This window comes from Festucalex cinctus, chromosome 6, assembly GCF_051991245.1.
Source record: "Festucalex cinctus isolate MCC-2025b chromosome 6, RoL_Fcin_1.0, whole genome shotgun sequence".
Lineage (NCBI taxonomy): Eukaryota > Metazoa > Chordata > Actinopteri > Syngnathiformes > Syngnathidae > Festucalex > Festucalex cinctus.
Window position 1 is genome coordinate 2,501,890 of NC_135416.1, and position 27,180 is coordinate 2,529,069.

The 27,180-nt window shown below is 37.2% G+C and overlaps 3 protein-coding genes across 14 annotated transcripts in view; 2 read left to right on the top strand and 1 right to left on the bottom strand.

The window, feature by feature from the left end:
- Positions 1–12,564, top strand: part of LOC144020206 (complement C3-like) — a 27,814-nt gene extending 15,250 nt beyond the window's left edge. For both annotated transcript variants that reach the window (XM_077523437.1, XM_077523438.1), the window contains exons 24-46: positions 318–403; positions 1,442–1,581; positions 1,675–1,884; positions 2,967–3,027; positions 3,481–3,564; positions 4,467–4,670; positions 4,759–4,834; positions 4,908–5,070; positions 5,186–5,293; positions 5,513–5,672; positions 6,859–7,019; positions 7,141–7,296; positions 8,259–8,318; positions 8,383–8,473; positions 8,711–8,762; positions 9,010–9,097; positions 9,221–9,310; positions 9,402–9,507; positions 9,710–9,799; positions 9,880–9,963; positions 11,409–11,489; positions 11,575–11,722; positions 11,929–12,564. In XM_077523437.1, the coding sequence (XP_077379563.1) occupies positions 318–403; positions 1,442–1,581; positions 1,675–1,884; positions 2,967–3,027; positions 3,481–3,564; positions 4,467–4,670; positions 4,759–4,834; positions 4,908–5,070; positions 5,186–5,293; positions 5,513–5,672; positions 6,859–7,019; positions 7,141–7,296; positions 8,259–8,318; positions 8,383–8,473; positions 8,711–8,762; positions 9,010–9,097; positions 9,221–9,310; positions 9,402–9,507; positions 9,710–9,799; positions 9,880–9,963; positions 11,409–11,489; positions 11,575–11,722; positions 11,929–12,070 (2,641 nt within the window). In that variant the 3' untranslated portion in view covers positions 12,071–12,564. The remainder of the gene's footprint in view (positions 1–317; positions 404–1,441; positions 1,582–1,674; positions 1,885–2,966; positions 3,028–3,480; positions 3,565–4,466; positions 4,671–4,758; positions 4,835–4,907; positions 5,071–5,185; positions 5,294–5,512; positions 5,673–6,858; positions 7,020–7,140; positions 7,297–8,258; positions 8,319–8,382; positions 8,474–8,710; positions 8,763–9,009; positions 9,098–9,220; positions 9,311–9,401; positions 9,508–9,709; positions 9,800–9,879; positions 9,964–11,408; positions 11,490–11,574; positions 11,723–11,928) is intronic.
- Positions 12,323–27,180, bottom strand: part of LOC144020208 (B-cell receptor CD22-like) — a 14,899-nt gene continuing 41 nt past the window's right edge. Inside the window, exons 1-13 of one of the 5 annotated variants that reach the window (XM_077523443.1) lie at positions 26,666–26,964; positions 24,768–24,951; positions 22,727–23,065; positions 21,581–21,784; positions 20,302–20,613; positions 19,620–19,865; positions 18,189–18,464; positions 17,862–18,119; positions 16,522–16,782; positions 16,325–16,406; positions 15,655–15,679; positions 14,421–14,617; positions 12,323–14,208 (exon numbers count right to left, since the gene is read on the bottom strand). In XM_077523443.1, coding sequence (XP_077379569.1) covers positions 14,184–14,208; positions 14,421–14,617; positions 15,655–15,679; positions 16,325–16,406; positions 16,522–16,782; positions 17,862–18,119; positions 18,189–18,464; positions 19,620–19,865; positions 20,302–20,613; positions 21,581–21,784; positions 22,727–23,065; positions 24,768–24,828 — 2,286 coding nt within the window. In that variant the 5' untranslated portion in view covers positions 24,829–24,951; positions 26,666–26,964 and the 3' untranslated portion in view covers positions 12,323–14,183. Of the gene's footprint in view, positions 14,209–14,276; positions 14,618–15,654; positions 15,680–16,324; positions 16,407–16,521; positions 16,783–17,861; positions 18,120–18,188; positions 18,465–19,619; positions 19,866–20,301; positions 20,614–21,580; positions 21,785–22,726; positions 23,066–24,767; positions 24,966–26,665; positions 26,965–27,180 lie in introns of those variants that run through there. The other 4 variants (XM_077523440.1, XM_077523441.1, XM_077523444.1 and 1 more) reach the window with 4 other exon arrangements.
- The window catches only part of LOC144020210 (rho GTPase-activating protein 19-like), a 19,926-nt gene continuing 8,243 nt past the window's right edge, over positions 15,498–27,180 (top strand). For 2 of the 7 annotated variants that reach the window (XM_077523452.1, XM_077523451.1), the window contains exons 1-4: positions 15,498–18,307; positions 18,381–18,592; positions 19,549–19,888; positions 25,595–27,157. Coding sequence is in view for 6 of the 7 variants with exons in the window: in XM_077523451.1 (XP_077379577.1) it covers positions 27,114–27,157 (44 nt within the window). In the remaining variant the exon portion in view is untranslated. Of the gene's footprint in view, positions 18,312–18,380; positions 18,593–19,207; positions 19,889–24,193; positions 27,158–27,180 lie in introns of those variants that run through there. The other 5 variants (XM_077523448.1, XM_077523445.1, XM_077523446.1 and 2 more) reach the window with 5 other exon arrangements.

Genomic DNA, 27,180 nt, shown 5'->3' on the forward strand with positions numbered 1-27,180 from the left:
ATAAGTGGGAACAAAAATTGGGATAAGTGAAGTCAAAAATAAATAAAAAAATACAAAGAGAGACAAAGGTCAAGTGAAGGCAAAAATGACAAGGAAAAATTTATGGGACATGAGAAGGCAAACGTAGACAGATGTTTCCGAAAAAGTGAAGGCAAAAAAACAAACAAAAAACAACCATTGTAGACAAAAATATTTTTAAGGTGACTCGGATGTGTCCTGAAATGTGTGTTGCATCATCACTGTTTGCGTGCACTTTGTGAGTCTCTGTCTTGTCTCTTTGCGACGACGCGACGTCGTCGTGCGTTGATTGGCATCAGGCTGGCGTCCGCCGAGCTGAGCCAGCCTCTGCCCGACAGCATCACCGAGTGGGGCGTCCTCGCCGTCAGCTCCTCGACAAACACCGGTAAATACGCTTTCTACGCTACGATCCACTACAGTACACTTGGATTTATATCGTTTGAATTATTTCATGCGCATTTGCTGTTATATTATGGATTTGGGATGTTTTCATGGCATTAGTATTAGTTCATGATGTTTTATTTTGTGAAATGTGCGGTCATTTCGTAGTATTTTCCGCTTTATTGAGTGACATTTGTATTTATTTAATGGAATGTTGGATTTTTTTTTTTTTTTTAGTGCCATTTTTAAATACTTTTCCGAATTATTTTATGCCTATTTACTAGCATTTGTATTAACCCACTTACGTCTCTTACGTATTTAATAGAATTTTACCATTATTTAATAATGTATTTAATTGGAATTATTTAGTGAATGTTTTATTTATGTTGTGAATCATTACTTTATTATTTTATGAAATTGGCAATTATTTAAAAGTGATGGGTAATTATCTCAAGACATTTTTTTGTTTTAAAGTATTTTAGTTTTTTAAAACCGTTTAATTTTTGGGGGGAACCTATTAATTATTTAAAGACATTTATTTAATGATTTTTATTTTATTGTACATTTTCTATTAATGTGGTGAATTATAATAATAATAATAAATTTTATTTGTAGACCACTTCTAAAACATTAGCAGACATTTTACAGGTCCAAAGAGTGAAAAAACAAACAAACAAAAAAACAGAATACAGGAAAAAAGAGAGTACCGTAAACTTCATACATTCAGGAAGAAAATTATGAATTCATTTAATGATTAAAAATATAGTTTTTACTTATGTAAACAAATGAAATGATTTGGGGGGCATGTTTAATAATTTTTAATGTAATGACATTTTAAAGTATTAATTTAGTGAACGTTTGTATATCATTTGTAATATTTTAGGGATTTTTAAACAAGATATTTAAAGGCAATTAAAGTTGTTTTATGGCACTTTTATTCATTTGATGGCATTTCAATGATGCAATGAGAGTAACTTTTAATATGATTTCATCTTGGCATTTTATATTTTATTTTTATTTTTGAATGAATTTGTAACGTCAGGTTTCTGCGTGGCCGAGCCGTACAACATCAAGGCGTGGAAGCGCTTCTTCGTGGACTTGAAGCTTCCGTACTCGGTGGCCAGGAACGAGCAGGTGGAGATCAAAGCCGTCGTCCACAACTACGGCGACGACGAGCTGCACGTAAGTCATTTCGCATCAAGACTCTCGCGGACGTGAGAATGGGAAAGAAGCGCCTTCTGAATGGCCGCCCGCTGTCGCCACTGGCTCAAAAAGGTCCGCGTGGTGCTGATGAAGACGGACAACATGTGCAGCGTGGCCTTCCGCGACCGCCACACCCAGGAAGTCACGCTGCCGGCGGGCACGTCTAAGGCGCTGCGCTACACCATCATGCCCCTGTCGGTGGGGCAGCTCCCCATCGAGGTGATGGCGGTGGCCCGAGACTTGATGGGCGGAGACCGCGTGCAGAAACTCCTGCGGGTGGTGGTGAGGAGGACGTTTGCTTTTCACCTGACCGATCATTTCCACATTTGACGGAAACGATTGAAGTGAATGCTTTTTCCATTTCTAATCTTTCCAACGTACTCAAACCATTCCAAATTCAAACTGTTCCCCTCGTGCACATATTGGAAAAGTAGTTTTGACGGAAAATTCCCCAAATGTTCAGTATTTCACATTTTCCGCAACAAATTAATTGATATAGTTGACCTCATCTTCATGCCTCATTTCGCGGCCGATGAAAAGATTACAAAATTCAAAATGTTCATTTACTTCATTCAGAACATCTTGCAAACTATTTTTTTTTTTTTTCCGGAATTCAAATTTTTCCTTTTCAAAATTCACACAAATTATTTTTTTTACAAATTAACCTCATCCTCCCACATTGTGCAACCAAATCAAACCATTACACTTTCAAGAAATGTTCATTCAGCTCGTTCAGGACATGTTGAAAATTATTTTTCACATTCGAAAATTCCAAATTTGTACAATATTCCAAATTTTCCATTTCAAAAATTCACCCAAATTCATGGCGACATTTTTCCAACATAACCTCATCCTCCAACATTTCGCACCAAATTCAAGCCATTTGCAAATTCAAAATGCTCAGTTTATTCGGGACATCTTTTATCGTATTGTATTGTATTTATTTAACCTTTATTTAATCAGGTAAAAAATATTTCAGAACTAATTCTCATATACAAACATGACCTGGACATCTTGCAAATTATTTTTTTACATTCCACATTTCCTGAGAATTCCTAATTTTACATTTCAAAATTCTGAAAATGAATGTAGACCTCTTACAATCTTACCATCTTTCAAAAATTCTCAACGCATTCAAGCCATTCATATTTACACCAAAAAGTTCTCTTCATTCAGATAAAGTTCCAAAATATTGTTTTTAAAATCCCAAATGAACGAAGGCTTTTTGACAAATTCACAGTCGTTTGATGATTCTTTAAAAAAAAAAAAAGTCTTCTTTAATATTTGAACAATTCAATGAATTTCATAGCACCTCAGCTCCAATTCATTTGCAAACTAAAGCTTCTCAATTTGCACCCAAACAGATGGACGGTGTCCAAAAGACCAACGTTTGGAGTGCCGTCTTGGTTCCGGCAGCTGAAGGAGGTGTGGACGTTTGCTTCATCTCAATTTTTTTTTATTTTTTTTTTTTATAATTAATGCCCTGAATTAGCAACATGACATTTTGATAGACATGCTTGTAACGAGTAGACCCACACAAAAAAAAAAAAAAGTCTCAAGACGCCATGCCCGAAAAGACATGAGAAGGTTCACTTGTGGCCTCAAAGCTAGTTTCACTTGGCACTCACTTTGATAACCAATATCAATATTGCAATTCAACATTATCACTTATGGGGTTCCTCAAGGATCCATATTAGATCCTAAGCTATTCATCTTATGCATTAATGATATCTGCAATGTTTCTAAATTACTCAAAATGTTTTATTTGCTAATTGTACAACTCAAAAACCTACAACAGTTTCTCAATACTGTTAAAAATAAGCACTGAGTACACTGAACGACTTGTTTTGATATGTGATACCGCGGATGGTTGTGCAGGTAAGCAGAGCGTCCGGGTGGGCAAAGTGGAGCTGGAGGGCGTGGTGCCAAACTCGACGCCGGAAACATTCATCAACGTCCGAGGTCAGTCACCAGAAGGACCGAAAGGCGGCGAGTAGGGGATGTGACGATAACGGTGATATCATGATACTGCGATATTAAAACTGGCACAATATATCGAACGTCGTTATGTCACGATATTAAAAGCATCTGTTAAAAAAAAAAAAAAAAAAGTCAGGTTGATTACCATTTGTGCAGTTCCAGCACCCTCTGGTTGCTAGTTTTTTAGCGCAATTTAATTTTCACAAGGCATGTTCTGGCCCTTCTCTGTTTAAAATCCATGCTAATGGTCAGCTGAAGGGGAATGTAATATGTTTGTGAACTGAGTCAGTATGTGGACGAACGAATATATATATATATATATGTATTATATTTAGATATTTTTAATATATAATATTTGATGTTTTTATAATATTTATATATATATTTTTATAATATTTTCCATTGTTGTATTGTACAAAAGCACAATATTGTATCTTTTGTTTTTAGTATGAGCGTTTCTTTTTTTTTTTTTTTTTTTTTTACAGTATTGTGACATTTTTTTTGTATCGTGACCTTCATATCGTGATAACATCGTATCATGATGTTTGGATATCGTTACATCCCTAGTAATTGTAAACAAAGCAATTTAGAGGGTTTCAGTATGAGGGCTATTTTTTTTCAGGATTTTTTTGTCACAATTAGGTAGTTTTTATTTGATTTCTACTTTTGTTTTTAAAAGTTGATTAGTTTCAATTCGTTTTCAGGGCGGCAACATTAGTTTTTATGAGTTTTAGTTATTTCAAAAATGCTTAATTTTAGTATTAGTTTTTGTTAAAAAAAAAAAAAAAAAGTGTATTACTTGTGTATAAGATTTAAAAAAAACAAAAAAAACAAAACGGTGACGGTTCGGTTCCTAACAACCCTCCCGCTGACCCTCCCCCCAGGGAACGTGCTGGCCGACAGCATCGACAACTCCATCAGCGACGACTCGCTGGCGTCGCTCATCCGCATGCCCGGCGGCTGCGTGGAGCAGAACTTGGCCACCATCACCCTGCCGCTCATCGCCGCCATCTACCTGGAGAGGACCGACGACTGGGAGGCCGTCGGGGTGGAGCGCAAGGCCGAGGCGCTGAAATACATCCGGAGAGGTCGGGACGGGCGGATGACGACGCTGTTAGCATCTCAGAATTATGTAGCGACCTGATGTCTTTTTTTTTTTTTTTTTTTTTTTTTCAGGTTATGAGAACCAACTGCTCTACAAGAAGAGTGACGGTTCTTACCCCCCCTACAGGAGGGAGGGCGCAAGCACCTGGTAGGCGGCAGCCGCACATCCCATTCATAAGAATCTCGAGTCGCAATCGTAATAAGCGCACATTTACCTCGAGGATCACGGCGTACGTGGTGAAGGTGTTCTCCATGGCGCGCACGCTCATCGGCTTCGACAACCAGCAAGTGTGCGACCCGCTGCACTTCCTGGTGCGCGACAAGCTCAAAGTCCCCGCCGGGCGCTTTGTGGAGGACAACCCCGTCTACAGTGCCACCATGACTGTAAGACGCGCAATTTTAGTTTGAGCAATTTCGGGAAGTTTTCATGAAGTAAAATGATCTCGTTCAGCATCGCGTTTTGAGCCAGGGTCATTGTGTAACGTGTGTGTGCATACAGGGCGGCATGCGCGGCGACGACCCCGAGATCACGCTGACGGCGTTCGTCCTCATCGCCCTGGCCGAAGCCAAGCAGACGGGAATACGGTGCGGCCAGCAAAACCTGGACGTGAGTCATTCATCCGCCATTGGTGGGTGCGCCGTGCGGTTTTCTCGTGGCTGCCGTGAGAAATCACAGGAAATGACCCAGTTGCACTTAATTGGTTCCAAAATCCACACCAAAGTCCAATGTCGCTAACTTTTGTGGATAGCCTTGACTCAATAAACGTTTGGGAAGCGTTAAAATGTAGGCCAAAGGCCGGTCTCAGCTGGCGTGCGCCCCCTACAGGAGGCTATCGATAGCACGGTGGCGTTCCTGAGGAAGGCGCTGGAAACGTCGGGCAGGAGGCCGTACACGGTGGCCATCGCCTCCTACGCGCTCGCTTTGACCGGAAAAGGCCCCGCCGCCGCCGACGCCGCCAGACAGCTCCTCGCAGCATCCCCCGATGGTACGTCTTTTTTTATTTTTATTTATTTTTTTTATAAGTCACATTTAATGCTAATCTCTATTAGCCTTTCTATGGTGTTTTGTATCATATGTTAGCATTAGGCTACGACATTTTTACCAGCTAGTATGCCAGTACTGCAGTTGGTCCTAAACCTGGTTTAAAAAAAAACAAAAAACAAAAACAAAGTGGGCGGGGCATCTGACATAACAAATATGCCAAACAAAAACAAATGGGACAAGCCGAAAGTCAATTCATTTTTAAAAAATTCGTTATTAGTTGTAATTGTGCTTTTTGTGACGAGGACAAGCAAATTCCAGACACAAATTAGGGTTAGGCCCAGGATTAGGGTTTCAAGTAAGGCTTTCAAGCCAGAGTTCTGATTTCAAGACGGAGTTGGGTTTCAAATGAGGGTTTCTAGCCAGGATTAGCGTTTAAATGTTGCGATTCGAACCTGCACTAGGGTTTCAAAGTAAGGGTCTCAAGCCTGCAGTAGTGGTTCAAACTTAGGTTTAGCAATTGAAATTAGGGTTTCAAGTGAGGGGAATGGGCCAAGTCAGGATTTGTTAGCCAGGGTTTGGACTTGATATTACAGTAAAGTTTCAAGTTAGGGTTAGAATATCAAACAAGGGATCGGGTATCAAATTGGGGTCTCAAACAATGGTTAGGGTTTTAAATTTGGGATTTCTTGTCAGGGTTGGGGTTTCAAAGTAAGGTTTCAAGCCTGCATAAGGGTTTCAAATGTTTTAAATCAGGGCCTGGGTTTTCCACTTAATGTTTATCTGGTTTTCTAACAATGGGTAGGGTTTCAAATTCTGGTTTGAGGTCAGGCTTAGGGCTTCAAATCTGGTTCTTAAGCCTGGTTTGCGGTTTCAAGTAACGGTTAAGAGTTCCAAATTTAGGAGACATGTCTCAAACTGGGATCCATCCATTTTCTTGACCGCTTATTCCTCACAAGGGTTGCAGGGGGGTGCTGGAGCCTATCTCAGCTGGCTTTGGGCAGTCGGCGGGGTACACCCTGGACTGGTTGCCAGCCAATCGCAGTCAAACCGGGATTAGGGTTGCAAAGCCTTTCCAAGTCGTGTTCCTCGATCGGGTTAGATTGCAGTTGCAAGCCAGGGTTAGGGTCCCAAATGCTTGGGACAGGTGATTAAAATAATGTCCTAATTTGACCCCCCGCCCCCTGCAGGCAGCCACTGGCCAGACGCTCACAACCATCTGTTCTCGCTGGAGGCGACCGGTTATGCCTTGCTGGCCCTAGTCAAGATGGGTCGCATGCAGGAGGCCGGGAAAGCCTTCCAGTGGCTCAACGGCCAGCGTAGGGTAGGCGGAGGTTACGGTTCCACTCAGGTACTGCTTACTTTTTCACAAAGATGTGAATGCTTGCTTGTCTATTTATTCCCTATGGAATTCCTGCATTCTACTTTTTCTTCTCTTTTGACCTTGTTGTTCTTGTTGACGTTGGTGTCAGTCCACCATGGTGGTGCTACAGGCTCTGTCCGAGTACCTGATGAAGTCTCGGGCCGCCAGCGAGCTCTCACTGAACGTGGACGTCAAGATCACGGGCCGACGTGACATCCGATACCACTTCAATGCCAGGACCGCTTACGCCGCCCACACGTCCCGGGTGAGAAACAAACACACGACAGGATGAGACAAAACTTCAGATTTTCAAAGTTACCTTGTAATCTGCAAACTAAGGAGGGCTAGCTTCCAACATTAGCTTTCTAAGGCAGCGTCCATTATTGCTTCCTATGTTACCTTTTAGTTAGCTTCCAAAGTTAGCTTCTAACATTAACGATAACTCTGTTAGCTTATAATGTGAGCTTCCAACGTTGCCCCAAATGTTAGCGATAAGAAGAACCAACGTTAGCTTCTGATGTTAGCTGCAACAATAGCTTCCAACATTTCCTCCAGTGGTAGCTTCTAACAAAACCACTAACTCTTAACTTCCAATGTTAGCTTTCAATGTTAGCATCAATATTAGCTCACAGTGTTGCCAATGCCGCCAATGTTACTTTCTAACATTGGATTGTTGTTAGCCTCCGAAGATACTTCTAATGTTAGCTTAAAATGTTAGCGTCAGGTGGTAGCTTGCAATATTAGTTTACCACTAATGTTAGCTTCCAATGGGAACTTCCAAACAAAGTTCTGGCATTCAGTGTTACTTTTAAAAGCCTTAAAAACCTTAAAGCAAAGAAAGGTCAACATTAGCTTACGGCATATTAGCTCCTTTGTTTTTCTTATGTGGCCTTCAATGGTACCATCCAACCTCAGATTCGGATTTTAGCTTCTACCGTTACCTCCAATGTTAAAATTAAGGAGGACCAATGTTAGCTTCCATTGTTGCCTTCAATGTTACCTTCCAACGTAAGATTCTTAAGTTAGCTCACAATGTTAGCTTCAATGTGAGCTTCCGGAATTAGCTTCCAACGTCACGTCAGATTCTAAAGTTAGCTTTCGACATGTTAGCTTCTGAAGTTAGCTGTGCCTCGAACAGAACTAAATGAGCGCCAACGTTAGCTTCAATCTTAGCTTCTAGTGTTATTTAACTGCCATGCTTTCTTCGTTCTGTCGTCTTCTGTGCAGCTTCCAGCTGATCTGGACTTGACCGTGGAGGCCACAGGCAGCGGTCAGGGAATACTGGAGGTAAGACGGGCGCCAAAATGGCCGCCACCAAACAGTCAACTGACTTGTGTGTTTGTGACAACAGGTGGTGACGTATTACAACCAGCTGCATGAGGTGGACGAAAGGACACCTTGCCAACACTTTGAGCTCAGCGTTGACATTGAGGAGTCCAGCGGTGAGTCGTCTGGCTAAAAAAACATTTCCGACGGGACGCTGACGAATCACAGCGCAGCACAATCATTTTTATTTGAATTATTTTTACGTGTGTGGTTGAACTAGTTTTTTTTTTTTTTTTTGTACTCACTTGTATTTATTAAATGGACACAACAGGTTGCTGGGCAGATTTTGTGGTCCACCCAAACAACATTCATTTTTTATTTATTATTATTATTTTTTTTATTAACCGCTACAGAAAAGCCTACCGCAGATGTGGAGAAGTCCTACCTGATGACCATCAAAGTCAGGTGAGAGCCCCGCCCACCCTGGCCACAGGGCCTCTGCTGATTGGTTGGAAGTTGCCAGCAGCTTCAAATCCAAGCTAATCGGGGAAGCAAACATGCTAACAACACTGACAAACTAAACATCCGTCCATCCGTCCATCCATCATTTTTTTTTTATTACTCTTAATAGATAACCCAATTAACTGTGTTTTAAATGAACTCCTGACTCAATTAATGCCACTACATGACGAAATGTATTTGCTGGTCACAGGGCGTTAGGATCCAGCGACATTAGGATGGTGATGCTGGACGTCAGCCTGCCGACGGGCTTCACCCCCGAAAACTCAGACCTGGAGCTGGTACTTATATTATTTTGTAATTTCATTCGTCCTCTGGGGGTCTATCTAGACTGCCCATTTGTGTCCCTGACGGTTAACGCGAATATTATTTTCGTTGTTGATAACAATGTTCAAATTGTTCAGCTGTCCAATTCGGTGGACCGCTACATCACCAACTTCAAGATGGTGGACAACCTCAGCGACAGGGGCTCCCTCATCATCCACTTGTTCAAGGTAATAGAACCGCAGAACCGCAACCGGGGCCACTCTGACCTGGTTTCTGCTGGCTCAGCTGGTGTGTTCTTCCTCTCTTTCCTCTCTCCAGGTGTCCCACAAGGAGCCTGAAGTCCTGATCTTCAGACTCCATCAGAACTTCAAAGTTGGCCTCCTGCAGCCCTCCTCGGTCACCGTGTACGAGTACTACAACCCTGGTACTGCTCTGTAGATTCTCTCATTGGTCACTTTATTAGGTACACCCTCTGATGCAGTCGTTCTCAAACTGGCGATAAAATACTACAGCACTATAATCTCAATTGCGATTTGCATTTAATGTTAGCATAATGCTAGTCTGTCATTTTTTTTTAGTATGTTGATTGAATGATAACAAAAGTACACGTATTTTGTTGTCATTAGACCACCGCTGCAGTAAGACCTACATGCCGCCTCAGGAGCAGGGGGACCTGACGCACATCTGCAAGGAAAACGTCTGCCGCTGCACGCAGGGTGAAACACAAAAACGAGCAGAACGACATAAACGGACACGCTAACCGAAGGCTAACCCTTCTGTCGACTCACGTCCGCAGGCGACTGCTGCGTCCCCAAAGCAGACAGCGAGAACTTCGGTGCCAATGAGAGAGAGACCTTTGCCTGCAAGTCTCTGCACCACGGTACTTTTTAGACCCCCCCCCCCCAAAACCACTTTCCCAATTTTTCACCCTGTCGTCATTATTATTATATAGAAGGCAACTTTAAAATCACAATACATAACCCTAACCCCTTCATCTCGAAACCAACCTCTAATCAAGGGTTCTGCAACCTATGGCTCTGGAGCCACATGTGGCACTTTGGTCCCTGTCCTGTGGATCTCTTAAAAAATTTTTTATATATCTATAATTTTTTTTCTATATATTTTTTTTTCATGAAATATTATTTAAATTAATTAATGATTTAGATAAGAATAAATATTTCAAAACTGGCAGTTGAAATTATTAAGTTATTAAGAAAAAAAAAGAAGAAAAAAAAAGTTTTTAAAAATTACTCTAAAATGTCCGTGAAATTGCCAAAAATGAGAGTTGAATAAAAATGCAGAGAAGAAAATGTTCAAAAACTAAATAATGTTCCAAACAAAAGAAAGGCATACAATTACCATAAAATATCTTTGGAATTGCAAAAAAAAAGTAAAAAAAATAAATTAAAAAAAAATGTACTTTTTTTTTTTTTTAAGTAGAAAAGAATCCATTCCAACGAAAGAACAAATCCTGAAAATTGCCATAAAATGCCCACAAAATTACCAAAAATGTCAGAAAATTTATAGCAAAAAGGCAGAAAAAAAAGTCAAAAATAGCCATAAAATGTCAGAAGATTTATAACAAAAAAGGCAGAAAAAAAATGTCAAAAACAGCCATAAAATATCAGAAAATTTATATAGAAATAAGCAGAAAAAAATGTCAAAAATACCCAGAAAATGTCAGAAAATCTATATCGAAAAAGGCAGAAAAAATGTCAAAAATAGCAATAAAATGTCAGAAGATTTATAGCAAAAAGGCAGAAAAAAATGTCAAAAATGGCCATAAAATGTCAAAAAAGGAAGAAGAGAGGCAGAAAATGGCCATAATATTTCCATAAAATTCCCCCAAAATGTCAGAAATTTGACAGAACGGCAGAAAAGGCTTAAAAAAAATAAAAAAAATAAAAAAGTCCGAAAAATGACCCCCAAAACAAAAATCCAAAATCGGAAGACGAGACTAGAAGAAGAAAAATGAATGTGTACATATTGGATGCTGATGTCATATTTTTGTGTTGTGATGTATCAGCTCTAATTAGCTCTTGGGCCAACTAACACTAGCACACTCCATCACAATCTTCACATGTTGTGCTTATTTATTTGGCCTAAATGGCTCTTTTGACAGGAAAGGTTGCTAACCCTTGCTCTTACCCATAATCCTTCAACTCTCTTAACATAACCACAACCCTGTTTTAAACCTAATCCTAAATACACCAAACCCCACTTAATTGCTTATCCATCCTAATCCAATCGACCCCTAAATCTTAACCAAACCACCTTGAATCTAAACATCCATAACACGCTATCGTCCCTCGTTTTCGTTTTCAGTTTTCCAGGTGAAAGTTTTGAGCATCCAGCAGAGTTACTACGACAAGTACGAGATGCAGATCACACGAGTCATCAAATTGGGTGAGTGCTTCCTTTTTTGGGGGTTCGGGAGGGGCTGTTTAGGAGAAACCCCCCACTTTAGCAGGTGTGAAAACATTCCCAACAGGCGTGGAGGCAGGAGTGCAAGTCGGTCAGACCAGGATCTTCGTGTCCCACGGGGGCTGCAGAGAGGGGCTGGACTTGAAGGTGGGCTCCCATTACCTCATCATCGGACCCAAGGACGACCAGTGGAATGTGGACACGGGCAATAACAGGTATGCGCTTCCATATTTGCAAATCCGCCTTACGCTGACTGAAGGGATGGGCAACATTATTTTTTAAAAACTTTTAAGTTGTAATAACAACATTCACCACTAGATGGCACTCATCACTTAGCAGCATTTCCATCTGCTCGTCTCCATTTAGAGAAGGAGAATAAATACGGGTTGTGCTTGATCCATTTGCGATGTGCTGTCGTCAGGTTCATGTACACGTTGGGGGCGGGCACGTGGGCGGAGCGCTGGCCGTCGCCCGACGAATGCGCCGGCGCGATCCTGCGGGCAAAATGCGCCAGCCTGGAGGCCGCCGCCACGGAACTGTCGCTCAACGCCTGCCGCTCGTGAGCCCAGTTCTCTTCTTTACGAACGTGACGCCAACCAGATGTTGTGTGAGTTCAAAAGCGGAAGTAGGACATGTTGATTAATGCGCATCATTTTCAATAAAAAAAAAAAAGCTTCCTAGAATACCCGCATGGTTATCATATAATCGAATTAAGAATTAAGAAATGTTGTTCCATATACACATGGACAGTGGATCCGAAAAGTCTACACACCCCTACTTGGTGACAAACATCTTTTAAATAATCACATTCATGATCAATTGGAAACTGGTTTGTTTATTGAACATATAAACATAAACAACTAGCAGATAAAAAAAAAAAAAAAGTAAAATAAAGAAGAAACTTATGCAATCATTAGTGATTGACATGTTCAAAGGGAGTAGGAAGAAGTTGCAAACATATCTTGTCCTACCTATTATTCTTTGTATCTTTTCACTTATTTCATTATTAATACAATACATTAATACATTTCAATAAAAGAAAAAATGTGTGATCCTGCTCATGTATAAAACTGCACATTTGCCAATAGCGTATGTACATGAAATTCATAAGCATACACAATACATCCTCATACTCACATATATATACAATTTTCATTACACTCATACTGGTACATCGAGAAAAAAATGAACATTTCTGCAATTTTACGAGCTCATGTCTGATTTAAATAATGCTCTTGAACTTTGCTTTTACTTTACTTTTGCTGATTGGTAGATGCAGGGGCTGACAAACAGGTGGACACAAAACCATAACGAGAAAGACATGAACCACAAGAAACCAAAACATAAAATGAAGCAAAACTAAATCAGACACTAAACAAATAAGGATCATGACAAATTTAGCTTTTTTTCTACACGGCTCTGATTGATCTCCTTTGCTCTGCTGCCACCTGTTGGCCATTTGTGTAATAACTACCATTTCTGCAAGAGTTCTTTGCAGTTGAGAGGCTTGCATCAAAGCCTTCTGTATGCTCTAGCATTTAAAAAAAACCAAAAAAAACAACGTATAAATACGTCTTTGGGACACTTAAAACATAAAAAAAAAAAAAGGATTTACACGTTATTTGGAGCAAATGAGTTAATAATTCTTATGGCTCGTTTTTGCAATTTGAAAACAGGGTCGGTATTTGTTTGATATGCGTTTCCCCAGATTTCCACACAAGTCAAATATGGTAACGCGTATAATGATTTCTTATTCAAGGACATCCTTCGTTTTAGAGAGTATCCCGATAATTTTTGGACGTTTTCTATGTATTTTCATACACCCTTTCTATTTCAATTGAATTCACCATCATTTTGACGTGATGAGTGATTTGTCTAGTGCCAAAAACCAATTTTTTTTAATACTCCACAGTAGTCAGAAGCCGCTACAGGTTTTCTCCTGAACAGTAAAGAGTTGTGTCATCATCAAATAATAAGACACTTTTGAATATTTTTGAGACACAACAGATATGATTTATGTACAGTATAAATAGTTTTTGGGCCTAGCACAGACCCTTGGGGAACTCCATGAGTAATCTTCAACTCTTTTGATTGTATATTGTTAAACTGCAAATACTGATATCATTTTTCCAAATAACTTTTTTTATCCATTTATATGCTAAACCTCTCATCTCTGCAATTTATTCATTAATATGGAATGATATGGTATCAAATGTTTTTTTAGATCCATAAAAATCCCAACAGTAAATTTTTGGTTAACGCCAGGTAAAGTTCAGATGTTCTCGTAGGCTTTTTCTGACATTTTTCATCATTTCATTGTCTTTTTTTTTTTTTTTTTTTTCTTTTTTTTTTAAATAATTGATACGGAAATAGTCTTTTCCAGGGTCATATTGACATATTGATGCCGTCACCAAAACTTTATTCATTGTACAGGTCATATTTTTTTGAATTTTTTTTTACATTTAAATGTAAAAATAAAGAAAGAAAGAAAAAAAAAAAAGCACTAAAAACAATACAGTGTGTGTGTATGTATATATATATATATATATATATATATATATATATATATATAACTGAGCTTGATGTTTTGGCTACCCCCCGAATGTCAGGTCACCTGTGACCGAGGTCAAAGGTCAAATTCGATTTGCGTGCACGGTGCTGTACAGCGCTCACACGTCAGCGCCCTCCTTGAGGCTTGAGCCTGTGGAATGGAAATTCAAATTCAACTCAAGACACCTTTAGACTATTTGGGCCATCTTGCTAGAATAAACATACAACCATTTTTTTAAATTTTTTTTTAAAACTAACTTTCCAAGCGACACTATTTGCCTGCTTGGAAAATCATCATGATAGACAAGGATGGATTTTAATTAAACTGGCTAAAATATGAGAAAAGATGCAAAGAGAACTGACCCCGTGGCGCGGCTGCTGTTGCATTTGACGGCGGTGTACTCCACCCCCTCGCCCTCGTCCTCGTCCTCGTGCGGGTGCCTCTTGGCGCCGGCGACGTTGGAGTAGATGGGCGTGTCTTTGTTGTCTTTGTTGAACACCACCGTGGAGTACACCAGCTCGTCCGGACGATCCGTTCCGCCGTTTGCGTTCGAGTTTGGCTGATGATATTTTGGAACAGTTTTTAATTTTATTTTTTATTTTATTTTTTTACAATTTTCATTTGTATTTATATGTCACACTTTCAAAACTGTTATATTGGGTTTTTTTTTTAAACTACTTCAAAACCATAACTATACATTTTAAATGTTTATTTACAAAATTTTGAGAATTCCAAAAAAATGACATTGACTTTAAGCAATGTTAAAGGGATACTTGACTCTTTAAACCCTTTTCAGCAGTAAAAAGTGAATATTTTGTCGATAATTAATGCGGCAACTTCATTATTTTTCATGTACAATTAATACCTTTAAAAAGTAATTTTTTCGACTTGCTGTCGACTGATGATGACATCACCTGTGCTGAGGAAGTAGTGAAGGACCAATCATGGCTCAATTTACTGACCAAACCCAGAAAACAGGTGAACCACGATTGGCCGTTACCGACTTCCTCAGCACGGGTGATGTCATCATTAGTCGACAGCAAGTCGAAAAAATTACTTTTTAAAGGTAGTAATTGTACATGAAAAATAATGAAGTTTTAAAATTTATTCTGGACAAAATATTAAAGGGATACTTTACTTATTTAGCCATTTTTCAAACATTAATATTTTGCCTATAATAAATTTGATATTTTCATTATTTCTCATGTGCAATTAGTACCTTTAAAAACACATTTTGCAACTTGCTGTCGACTGAAAATGACATCACAAAGGGCTCAGGTAGCTAATCACAGCTCAGCTTGTGAATGTCACATGACCAAACCGAGAAAACAGGTGAGCTGTGATTGGTTACCTGAGCCCTTGTGATGTCATTTTCAGTCGACAGCAAGTTGCGAAATGTGGTTTTAAAGGTACTAATTGTACTTGAAAAATAATGAAAGTATCAAATGAATTATTGACAAAATATTAACTTTTTATTGCTATGATGAGCTAAAAAAGTGAAGTATCCCTTTAACTTTTCACTGCTGAAAATTGTTCAATGAGTCAAGTATCCTTTTAAAATGAAATTAAAATATTTAGCTAGTTTTTTTTTCTCACCTGAGCTTTTGATGCCAATTTCTTCCTAAAAGCACATAAAAACAAAACAAAATTAAATGAAGACCTTTGCAGATGTTGGCATTAAAAAATACATTTGAAAACATTTTCAACATTTTGCCATTATTTTCTTTACAATTTTAAACATCTTTAAAAACAAAAATGCAACATTCTAATTAATATTTTTTTGAAATGTCAAACTTTGCATTTTTAATATTGTAAAAAAAAAAAAAAAAAAAAAAATGTGTCAATTTATTACATTTGAATCATACCGATGCACCAGGCTGCCACACCAGAGGGAAAAAAAAAAAAATCATTAGCATGTTGCCATGTATATTTTGTTTATTGTATACTTATTGCAACTGTAAAGTGGGAGAGAGTAAGTTATTTTGAAAAGCCCGCTATAAATTAAATGTATTATTATCATTATTATTATTATTATTATTATTATTATTATTATTATGAAGATTATTATTATTTTTAAATGTACTATGGGACCTTTAACATTTTTTATTTATTTTTTTGTTTTTAATTTTTTATACGTATTTAGTATTTAAAAAAAATAATAATAATTTGATAACATTTTGTAACAATTAAAAAAACTAATTTTCCCAAAAAATAAATAAAATAATAATAATAATAATAATAATAATAATAATAAAAATGGACCGACCTGAGCAGCAGGACAGTGACAAGAAGAAGGACGAGCAGCATGCCCGCCGTTATGCCACCCACCGTCGCCACCGTCAGCGGACCTGAGGAAGCGGAACGTTCAAGCGGCTAGACAGAACCATATATATATATATATATATATATATATATATATATATATATAGCGGGAACCATCGTCGAGCCATTAGCGTGACTTACTAGCATTGGCGTGGAGCCGAAGCGTGGCGTTCGTCCGCCCTTTTGAGTTCCAGGCCTCGCAGCGATACTCGCCATTGTGGTGCGCCTGGTAGTCGCTGATGTTGAAGACAGCCGCCTTTGATACAGGAGACGACTGCTGGTCCTTGTACCAAGTGTAGCTAGCGTTGGGGTTAGCATCGCTGCTACATGTCAGGGTGACCAAAGAGCCCACATTGATGTAATCGGACGGAATCGCCGAGACGTTCGGAATCCGAGGAGCATCTACGGGAGAATGATTTGATTAGATTTCATCATTTCGAACAAAAAAATCGAATAAAATTATGAACTAATGTAGCATTTTACATTTTTTTTTCCACCTTTAACAATTTACAGTTTATATTTTTTTTTTTGCATTTTAATTAGAAGAATTCATGAATTTGTAAAACATACACATTTCTTTCATACTCAACATTCTGATTTTTAACATTTTACATAACATTAAAAAAAATGTAATAACAAATGATTGATTTTTAAATTTTAAAATCTTTTATCATATTCAGCATTTTTATTGTTTTGTTTTAATGTTAATAAAAATTTTAATAGAATTTTTTTCTCCTGTAATATTTTTAATTTAGTTTTAAAATATTTTTGCTTTTATCAGATTGATATTTTTTTTTAAATCATTTTAACCAGACCATTTTTTTTAATCATATTGTAAATATATAATATATTATTTATTTATTTATTTGTTTATTTTTATCACATTTAACATTTTGTCTTTTTTTTCAGCCAGAAGTTAAAAAATAGATAAAAAAAATTATAGGTCAGCAAAATACAGCAGTTTTTAATCCATCTCAGGTCACGGCCATTTTGTCACTTGCTGTCGACTAAAGATGACATCACAGTTGCGCAGGCAACGACCAATCACAGCTCACCTGTTTTCTGAAGTTGAGCTGTGGATTGGTTGTTTCCTGTGAGCAACTGTGATGTCATTTCCACTTGACAGCAAGTGGCAAAATGGCCGCCCCCTGAGATGGATAAAAACTGCTGTATTTTGCTGCTTAACTCATATTCCACTAACGCAATATTAACCATATTTAAACTAGTGGGGCTGCATAGGACATATAATTGTCAAGGTTTTTTTTTTTTTTTTTTTTTTTTTTTTTATTTGTCATTCAGAAGTGTTAAATTTTCTGACATTTTAAATAGTACTGCAGTAACATTTTCAATATTTAAAAAAAAAAAAGATTTTACAAATGCATTTTAACCAAAATAAAAAGTCCAAATGTACACTCAGTCGGGTTTAAAGTCTGGAGAAAGACTTGGCCAGTCTCGACCTCCATGTTGACTTTGGGTCTTACACTGGACGTCAACGACCACGGTTGAAGATTTGACGTTTCCATATTTATTGAGGGCAACGCAGTAGAAGCTTCCGGCGTGTTGCGTGCGGAACTCCAAAAATCCTTCTGGTTTCTGGTGGCGCTGCACGGTTTGGTTGTCTTTGTACAAGGTGTAGCTAGCTGCTGGTTTAGCGTCACTGCCGCAACTCAGAGTGACTGACTGGCCCTCATCGATGACGTTTGATGGACTCGCCCTCAAATGAAAAAACTTTGGAGCATCTGAGGAACACAACGTCGGTGAGGTGCTCATTCGTTTGAGTTCCTAAACTAGTACGGCACCGTACTCACATTTCACGTCAACCTGGACGGGTTTCGACATCTTCTCCCCCAGCCCGTTCGCCGCGCTACAAAAATATTCTGCCGAGTCTGAAGACCGGATGGCGCTGAAGACCAGCTGTGGTCCGTCTGTACGTAAGTCTTGAACAGGCAAGTTTCCGTTCTTCTTAAACCACCGGTATTGACGTGATGTTGACGTGTCAGTCGTGCAGGTCAGGGTCAGTGGACGACCCTCCATGATGTCATCAAGTGATGTCATCAGCGACACCCTAGGAGCCTTCAGAACATCTGGAGGAGGAGTTAAGAAGATGGAGGAGAACGTCAGTCAGCAGAGAGTTGACCTCCACCAAGGCCACATGCAGTTCAACTCCAGTTCTGCAGGGGGCAGTAACGACTTTTCAGCACAACCCCATCAGGTGGGTCACTGCCCTCACCGGGCCCCCATGCAGGCGGACTGTATCGTCCGAAGTGATCAGTAAATTATTATGTAAATAAATAGTTTAGTATTTGTTGTTGTGCTTTTTACAATAAAAACATTAAGCAATTAGTTGGAAAAGTACATATGGATGTAAAATGTATTGCTTTTGTTGTCTTATTTGCAGTAAATGAAGTAACAAATCTTTTTTTTTTAAATCATAAATTGGAGTTGTAAAAGTACAGTAATATTACTATATAATAATATATATAATATTAATAATAATAATAATAATATATAGTAATAGTACTATAATAATATAATATAATATAATATATAGTAATATTACTATATAATATAATATGTTATAATATATATAATTATAATAAAAAATAACCAACTATTTAAAAATACTTTAAAATAAAATGGAGATGTAAAATGCATTGAACTATTTTTTTTTTATTTAATGAAAATAAATTGAAATGATTTTAAAAGCTAATTATTTTAAATGAAGCAAGCTTGATTATTTTACTAATTTCATTTTTGATACAATTATGTAAAAATGTTACATTAACAAGTAAATAGTTTAGTTGACAATTTTTTTGTTGCATTATTGAGAATAAATACATTTATTTATTTATTTATTTTACAAAATCATTTTTATTTGAACATTTTATTGTTTGCAATTAATTATTTATTGAGCCAAATGAATAAAACAATAGAAATGTGTTTCAATAGATCAATTTTAGTGTCAATTGGCTAAATGAAATCAACAAAAAGAATCGATGTGACTCGTGATAAATGTTAAATGCTGGTTGGTTTTTTTTTTGTTTGTTTGTTTGTTGTTGTTGTTTTTCAAATCAACTTGCGATTGTGATTGGTTAGCTAGGATCCAATCATCAACCAGTAGTGTTGACATCATCGTATATATATATATATTTTTTTGTATTGGTTTAGACATGCAAATATGTCATGTCCACCGCAATCATCTCTGGGTTCGGAGCAGAGCGTATTCAAAATAAACTCACACAGAGGAGGAGAAGAGATGCTGACTTGATATCCTTCCGCGGAACAGCTGACATATTCTCCAGGTTGTAAAGTCATTTGGACGTGGATGATGGCTGTGTTTGAAGGTACACAGTTCCCCACTCGTCGTTCGTTCTGCTTCCAGCACAAATACCAAGGATCAGGCGGACTGCAGCTCGTGTGGCACGATAGCTGAGCGACGATGTGAGAATCTTGCCTTTCAACGTTGATCACCTGCACCTGCACAGCTGGAGGCAAGAGGAGCGAACAGGTGGGTCCAGGGAATGCATGCTCGATAGGGTTTTAGGTGTGGAGATTCAAAAACATTTCTCACTTAAACGCATCACAATGGAGGAAGGAATGTGTTGGAAGTTTGGTGGCGTCACTTGATGCAACAAAATATGAAGAAGACCTCCATATTGACTTTTGTGTTTACACTGGATTTCTTTCTTGGGACTTTGGTAACTCAAATGGACGTCCACCTTCTTTGGGACTTATTTTAAAAATGCATATTATAACTTTGGCACCCGATTTGGTACGGAATTTCAAAAATATATAGGCTACATATTGGTGGGGGTTTCCGCAAATAATGCCCAAAAATACGCACTTTAGCTGGAAATACAAATGGAACGGTCTCATGAATCATCTTCAAACCCAAATGTTTTCTGTGACTGATTCGCTTACCTGTGACAGTCAAAGTGGTTCCAGGTAAACTACTCTTCCATTCGAAATCCAATGTGGTGAATTTGAAGCGATACTCGCCAGCATCACTCTCCATCACGTTCTTAATTCTCAGAGTAGATTTTCTGTACGATTCTTGAGGGAACTGAAGACGAGTGTCAGACTGGTCATCCAAGTTACGATCCGTTCTGAACCAGAATTTGGACCTGACTTGATTGTAGGCGCTGTAAGTGCAACTAATGTCCACTGACGAGCCTTTGAGGGCGCAGATGCTTCTTGACTTGTAAAGCACCTTGTTACATTGGCTGGACGTACCTGAAAGATTGAACAAAATCGCTTTAGCGATAGCGTTAGCAAGGAGCTAGACCAGTGGTTGTCCAAACTACGGCCCGGGGGCCATTTGCGGCCCGCCGTCCATTTTTCAGTGGCCCGCGACATATGCTAAATAAAAATGTCATTTGACTCAGTTCAAATAAATAAACAAAACAAAAATGTTTGGAGATGGTGAAAGTAAGAAGGGAAGCTGTCGAAAAACAGGTGCCATTAAAGGTTATTTTAGTTAACTAATTAAAAAACTAAAACTAAAATTCAAAAACAACATTGTTACTCAAATAAAATAAATACGAAAATGCTTTTTAAAAAACTGAAACTACATTTTATGTTTACAAAACTAACAAAAAACTAACAATAATTATAGCAAAAATGTCCTTCGTTTTACTCTTTGGTAATTAATTTAATGCATGAGCCTTTGGGGATGATTTTAAATGTGATTTTTTTTTTTTTTGTCGATTTATTTTGATACAAACCGGAATAATGACGTTTGAAAGTATGTCACACAGAAGTGACGCCATCTAGCAGCAGCCAATAGAAAAGCACCTTTCAGATGATGTCATTCCCATGGTGTTTTTTAAAATATTGCGCACAAGTAATACACATTAAAAAATAATAATACTGAAACTAACAAACTAGACTAAAACTAATCATTTTTATTTTCAAGAACTAAACTAATAAAAACTAAAACTCAAATGAAAAATTCCCAAAACTATAAAACCCTACTGCCATATTACAAATAAATTGCTTATATAATGTAGCATTTTTCTAAATATGCAAAAGCACAAATCAATGATTTGTACAATTTTTCGGACTAAACACAATTTGTCTTCATAACATTATGCGGCCCTTGCGTCCTTCGGATTTTCTGTATGTGGCCCTCAAATGAAAACAGTTTGGACACCCCTGAGCTAAGTGCTACAAGCTAAAGCGGCAGGACTTGACAACTCACAAACGGGACGAGACGTGAGCTGCTGCTGTCCTCTTACAGCGCAGGAGTAGCTGTGTTTGGAGTCAAAATCACGAAACTCTCGCGAGGTCGCGTCTTGGATTTCCTCTCCATTCTCGTACCAGATGTACGAAGCAGAAGACCCCAGGCTGCACTGAGCGCCAGTAGCACATTTCAGATAAAATGGCGACACTTCTACATTGAGATCTGGAATTGTGTGGAACAAAAAAGATATGTCGTGTCAAAAGACATTTATTTCAGTGGGAAATTTTTCCCAGCACGGATTGGATGAATGAAGGCAACACGCAAATCTTTCATGAATCACATCACATCACATCAGGGTTATCGTCGTTTTTGATTGTTGTTGTTGTTGTTGTTTTTTTTTTAAATTGTTCTTGATAGTTTTTTATTCCCTTTTGTCTTGTAAATTCTGTTAGCTTTAATTTTGGATTTTATATATTTTTTATTTTAAATGCTTCATTTTACTTTTGTTTGTATTTTTTTTTTTTTAAATACTGCAAAGGAGTATGTGTCAAGTGCAAGATTAAAAAACAAAAGAGCGATGACGATTTAAAAAAAAAAGGGGGGGGGAGGGGAATAAATTGTCAGATAGGATTTTCCATAAAAAGGTGTACATATATATATATATATATATAATATACATATTAATCTGCAAATATGTGAATCCGTGGATGTCTAACTGCGAGAATGCGAGGTCCACAGTCCAATTATTTTTCTCTTTAAAAATATCATTTTTGATTATTCTTGTTATTCTTTATTATTCTTGTTATATTAATTTGAACCAAATAAAAAAAATAGCACTTGCTGTGTATGATACCATAATTTTGGGAAATATATGATTTAGTTCCTCTTAAAAATAAATAAAATTGGATAACATCATTTCGTAAAAAAAAAAAAGATTCCCACCTCAAAATATGATTTTCTTTGTGGAATAAATCATATTAGATTGATTTGTGTGAAATGTCATGTCTCTCAAAAACGAGTGTTTGGGAGCCCACCACCACGGAAAACCAAGGGATTATAATGACTATAATGTTATTTTAATGATTTCAAAATAAGACAGGCGTGATTTGGAGGCTTTGAGAGCTTTCTGCTTGGCGGAAAGACGCTTTAAGTGAGAATTCGTACCTGTGACGCGTAGATCGACTCCAGGCTTGAAAGTGAACTTGTTTCCCGTCGTTACCAATCTGAATTTATACGTGCCGACGTCGCTTTCTTTTAGCTGGCTGATTGACAAACTGCACCAGTCTTTTTCACAGGGAGAGTTCAGGCGACCAGAGTAATTCGGGTCCAAACTCAAATCATCAGGTTTGTCACTGGACCCTGTTTTGAACCACAAAGTCTTATTAATACGGCCTGCTGTTGCCGGGTACTTGAAGGAGCAGTTGAGCGTCACTGTGCTTCCTGTCAGGCCGCAGATGGCGCGCGAAGAAGCGTAAGTTCCTTCCCAGCCGCTCGTCGCCAACACTGAAACACATTTTCAAAATGATGTGCAAATGTATTTATTTATTTATTTATTTATTTTTTTAAATGCATCGTTTATTCTGGAGGGGAAAAAAAAAAACTACTGAAGCAAAAAAAATTTGTCATTATTACATATCGTGACATTTTGGAGAATAATTCCATCTTTTTAAAATAAAATAATATGCTACATTTAAATCATGTCAAAAAAATATACTAGTAATAAAGTGAATTAAAAATGTGAATTTATTTTCATTTCTCACAGCAATTTTTTTTTACTCATTATTACATATTATCACTATCATTATTACATGTTATCATTTTATAGAATAATTCCATCTTTTTAAAATAAAACTATCCAAACATCCATCCATTTTCTTGACTGTTTATGTAACATCTAAATTATGTAAAAAATATATATACTCGTAATAAAGAAACTAAAGAATGAATTAAAAATGTGAATTTATTTTCATCTCTCGCAACAATTTTATCTGAATTTATTTTCCTCATACAAATGCAAAAACGTTATTCCAAATCTATTCTAAAATATGATCAAATATTCTCTTTTATTTTAAATGCAAGTATGTCCTTATAAATTCAATTTCAATTGAAAATTAATTGTTAAAAAAGTTACGCGTTTGTATTTTTTTCTCATTATTACATATTTTCGGGACATTTTGTAGAATAATTCCATCTTTTTTTAAATAAAATTATCCAAACATTTAAATCATGTAAAATATATAGACTAGAAATAAAGAAAATAAAGAATGAATTAAAAATGTGAATTTATTTTCACATTTTACAGCAATTTTTTTTCTCATTATTACATATTATCATTTTCATTATTACAGATGATCATTTTATAGAATAATTCCATCTTTTTAAAATAAAACTATCCAAACATCCATCCATTTTCTTGACTGTTTATGCAAAATCTAAATCTAAATCATGTAAAAAAAAAATATATATATATAAATATATATATATATATATATATATATATATATATATATATATACTAGTAATAAAGAAACTAAAGAATGAATTAAAAATATGAATTTATTTTTCTTTTCTCACAATTTTATCTGAATTTATTTTCCTCATACAAATGCAAAAAATATATCCCAATTCTATTCTAAAATATGATAAAATATTCTCTTTTATTTTAAATGCAATTCTGTCCTTATAAATTCAATTTCTATTGAAAATTAAATTGTTAAAAAAAAAGTTACGCGTTTGAATTTTTTTTCCTCATTATTACATTCTATCGTGACATTTTATAGAATAAATCCATCTTTTTAAAATAAAACTATCCAGACATCCATCCATTTTCTTGACTGTTTATGCAACATCTAAATCATATATATATATATATATATATATATATATATATAGGCTCTCTTTCTTCCCCCCCCCCCACGCCCAGATTACAATCAAGATGCTTCTGTGGCAGGAAGTGAAGCAAACTGCTCGCATCAAAGATCAGAAAACTGAATGTGAACAAGTCCGTCACTTTAAAATTTGTCGATTTATCAGCCGCTTTGTTGCCCCGAGAGAAATTCCACTCTTCTTTTTTTTAACGCCAAGGACACAAGGTGTTGTGCTTGAACAGGTAGACAATAATAATAATAATAATAATAATATGTAAAAAAAACTAAAAATAAAAAAAAAAATTTCCCGTGAGCAAAATGTGTAAGCGAGGTCGCACCTTGTTTGTGGAAGAGCAAGATGACAAATATGACGAATCCCTTTTGCGCAGTCCAGCTCATATTTGCTGCTTGTGTGAAAATTTGACGCTCGCCTCTCGTCGACGTCCTCGTCTCAGCGTGTGAGAATCAAGAGAGCGAGAGCTGACCTTCTTCCTCTTTCCCTCATTGACATGCATGACTTCACTTTAGTTTAAAAAAAAAAAAAAAAAAAAAAAGAGTGATGAGTTACACAAATGTGTCTCAGTTTTGCTTTCTCCGAACACTTCGCTCCTCCGTGACCTTCGACCTTACTTCACGCAAAATGCGCTTTTGGGTTTACATCTTGACTTTTCTGGAAGAAATGTCAACGGAGAACCTAAAAGTCAATTGAACTTGTTACATGTCTGACAAATGCCGTCCGATTTGTTCCGTAAAAGTGCTTCCATTTGGATTTGATGACACACATTTGTAATAAAAAGGGGAAAAGGGGGGCGGGGACATGATTTAAAACGGTTTCAAAGACCTTCATTAAAGGTAAAGCAAAAGTTTTCAACCTGGATTTAAACGCATTTGCACTCGGGGCTGACTTCAACTTCTGTTGGCAGCTTTTTCCATTTGTGTGCAGCATAACAGCTAAAGGCCGCTTCACCGTGTTTACTTCAAAGTCTGGCTTTGTACTCAATCAGCATTTCTTGAATATATTTAGGACCCAGAACCTTAGAAATTTAGTGATTTATAGACCATAAGCAGAATATTGAAATCTATTCTACAGCTAACTGGGAGCCAGTCTAAAGTCTTAAGAACTGGAGTGATATGTTCTGATCTCTCTTTTTTTTTTTTTTTTAAGTCAGAACTTGAGCTGCAATTGTCTGATGTTCTTTTGAGAGGGAGTCCAGTCAGAAGACGGTTCCAGTAATCGAGTCTGCTGAAGATAAAAGCATGGATAAGCTTCTCGTGGTCTGAAGGTACAGACAAGTAAAAACAAAAAAAACAAAAACAATAAATCAAAATAATCAGAATCTTTTGTGATATACTGTATGTACTTGGAAAATGAGAGGTTCTATGAATCACAAATGTAATTTACTACATCCCAATCCGAGGCTATGTTGCATTTTTATGTTGTGATGACATAAAGCATCCTTGCACTTCCGAGATTCCAGACAGATTAATTTAATCTTTAATCTTTTGTATTAGATGTCATTGTATGATGTTCCTAATGAGGTGTCTACTGAGTGTACTGTCAGTTCCCTTGTTAAAAATAAAATAAAAAATTATACAGTACGATTACCATGACTTTGACACATCTTCTTGTAGTTCTTCTTACTTCCTGTTTCTGTGTGTGTTTTTTTTTTTTTTTTTACTAAAAATAGATGATTAATCAAGATCCGCATAAACCAGAAAGTAACACCAGATACCACTCACGCTTGTCCTCCTTATTTCTTGTTCTGCTTTGAGGCACTTTTGCGCTCAACGGCATTTTGGGACGTGGTCTGCTCGTGCAAACACAACATTTTCCCCTCAAAGTATCTGCCGAGCCCCAACTAAATCCCTTACTGGTTCTTATTTTGTCTCGTAATATTTTTTCCCACTTATATTCAAGCGTATTGTTGCAGTAAGTGAGTCAGAAATGATATTAAAATGTATTAGCACCATAGTTTGTGTTTAAACTATTAATATGAGAAATGATGACAATTTTTCAAAGGTGTGGGTGTTCATTGCTGACAAATTTTTGCTCAATATTTGCTTGCTGGGTTCACTGCTTGTGGGTTTGCGCTGTACAGTCCCTCCCCTTCCTGTACTTTTATCTTCTTTTTCTTTCTTTTTTTTTAATTTTTTACACGAGCTGACCACAACCAGATATATCATGTTTTATTACACGGGTGCAATAAAGGAACATCACGCTGTATCTGCGACGTACCTTAAATACTCATCCCATTTCCTACTGAAAGAAAAGCTCCAGATCGTCGTGCCGAATCGATTAAAATTGGAGAGTTGAACGATCAGATACTAGTAGCTGCTGAACAGGAAATTTCAATGTCCTGTTCTTTACAACTCATTATTTGCCGTAATTGTTCGGTTTTACGAGCAAAGACTCGTCAGCTGCCATGTATATCTTTTTTTTCATCTTTTTTTTCTGTACAACAACAAAAGCACATGAAACAGAACTAGTTCCCAGAGCACATGAAGGTAGGTTTGCTGTCTATAAGTAAACAACGTTGTCTTGTACAATTTGAACTGACCAATCACGAAACAGCGCATGCCAAATAGAGCCCACTCGTGCCGTGCCCGTAATCGGCAACCGACCAATGGCTGAAGAGGTGGGCGGAGTCTGCGAAATAACAGCGGCGGATTTGAAGTGAGGGAACATGGCTGCCGGTAAAGATGACGACGAAATCACGCCGAATACGAGGTAAAGACGCATACTGTCGCCAC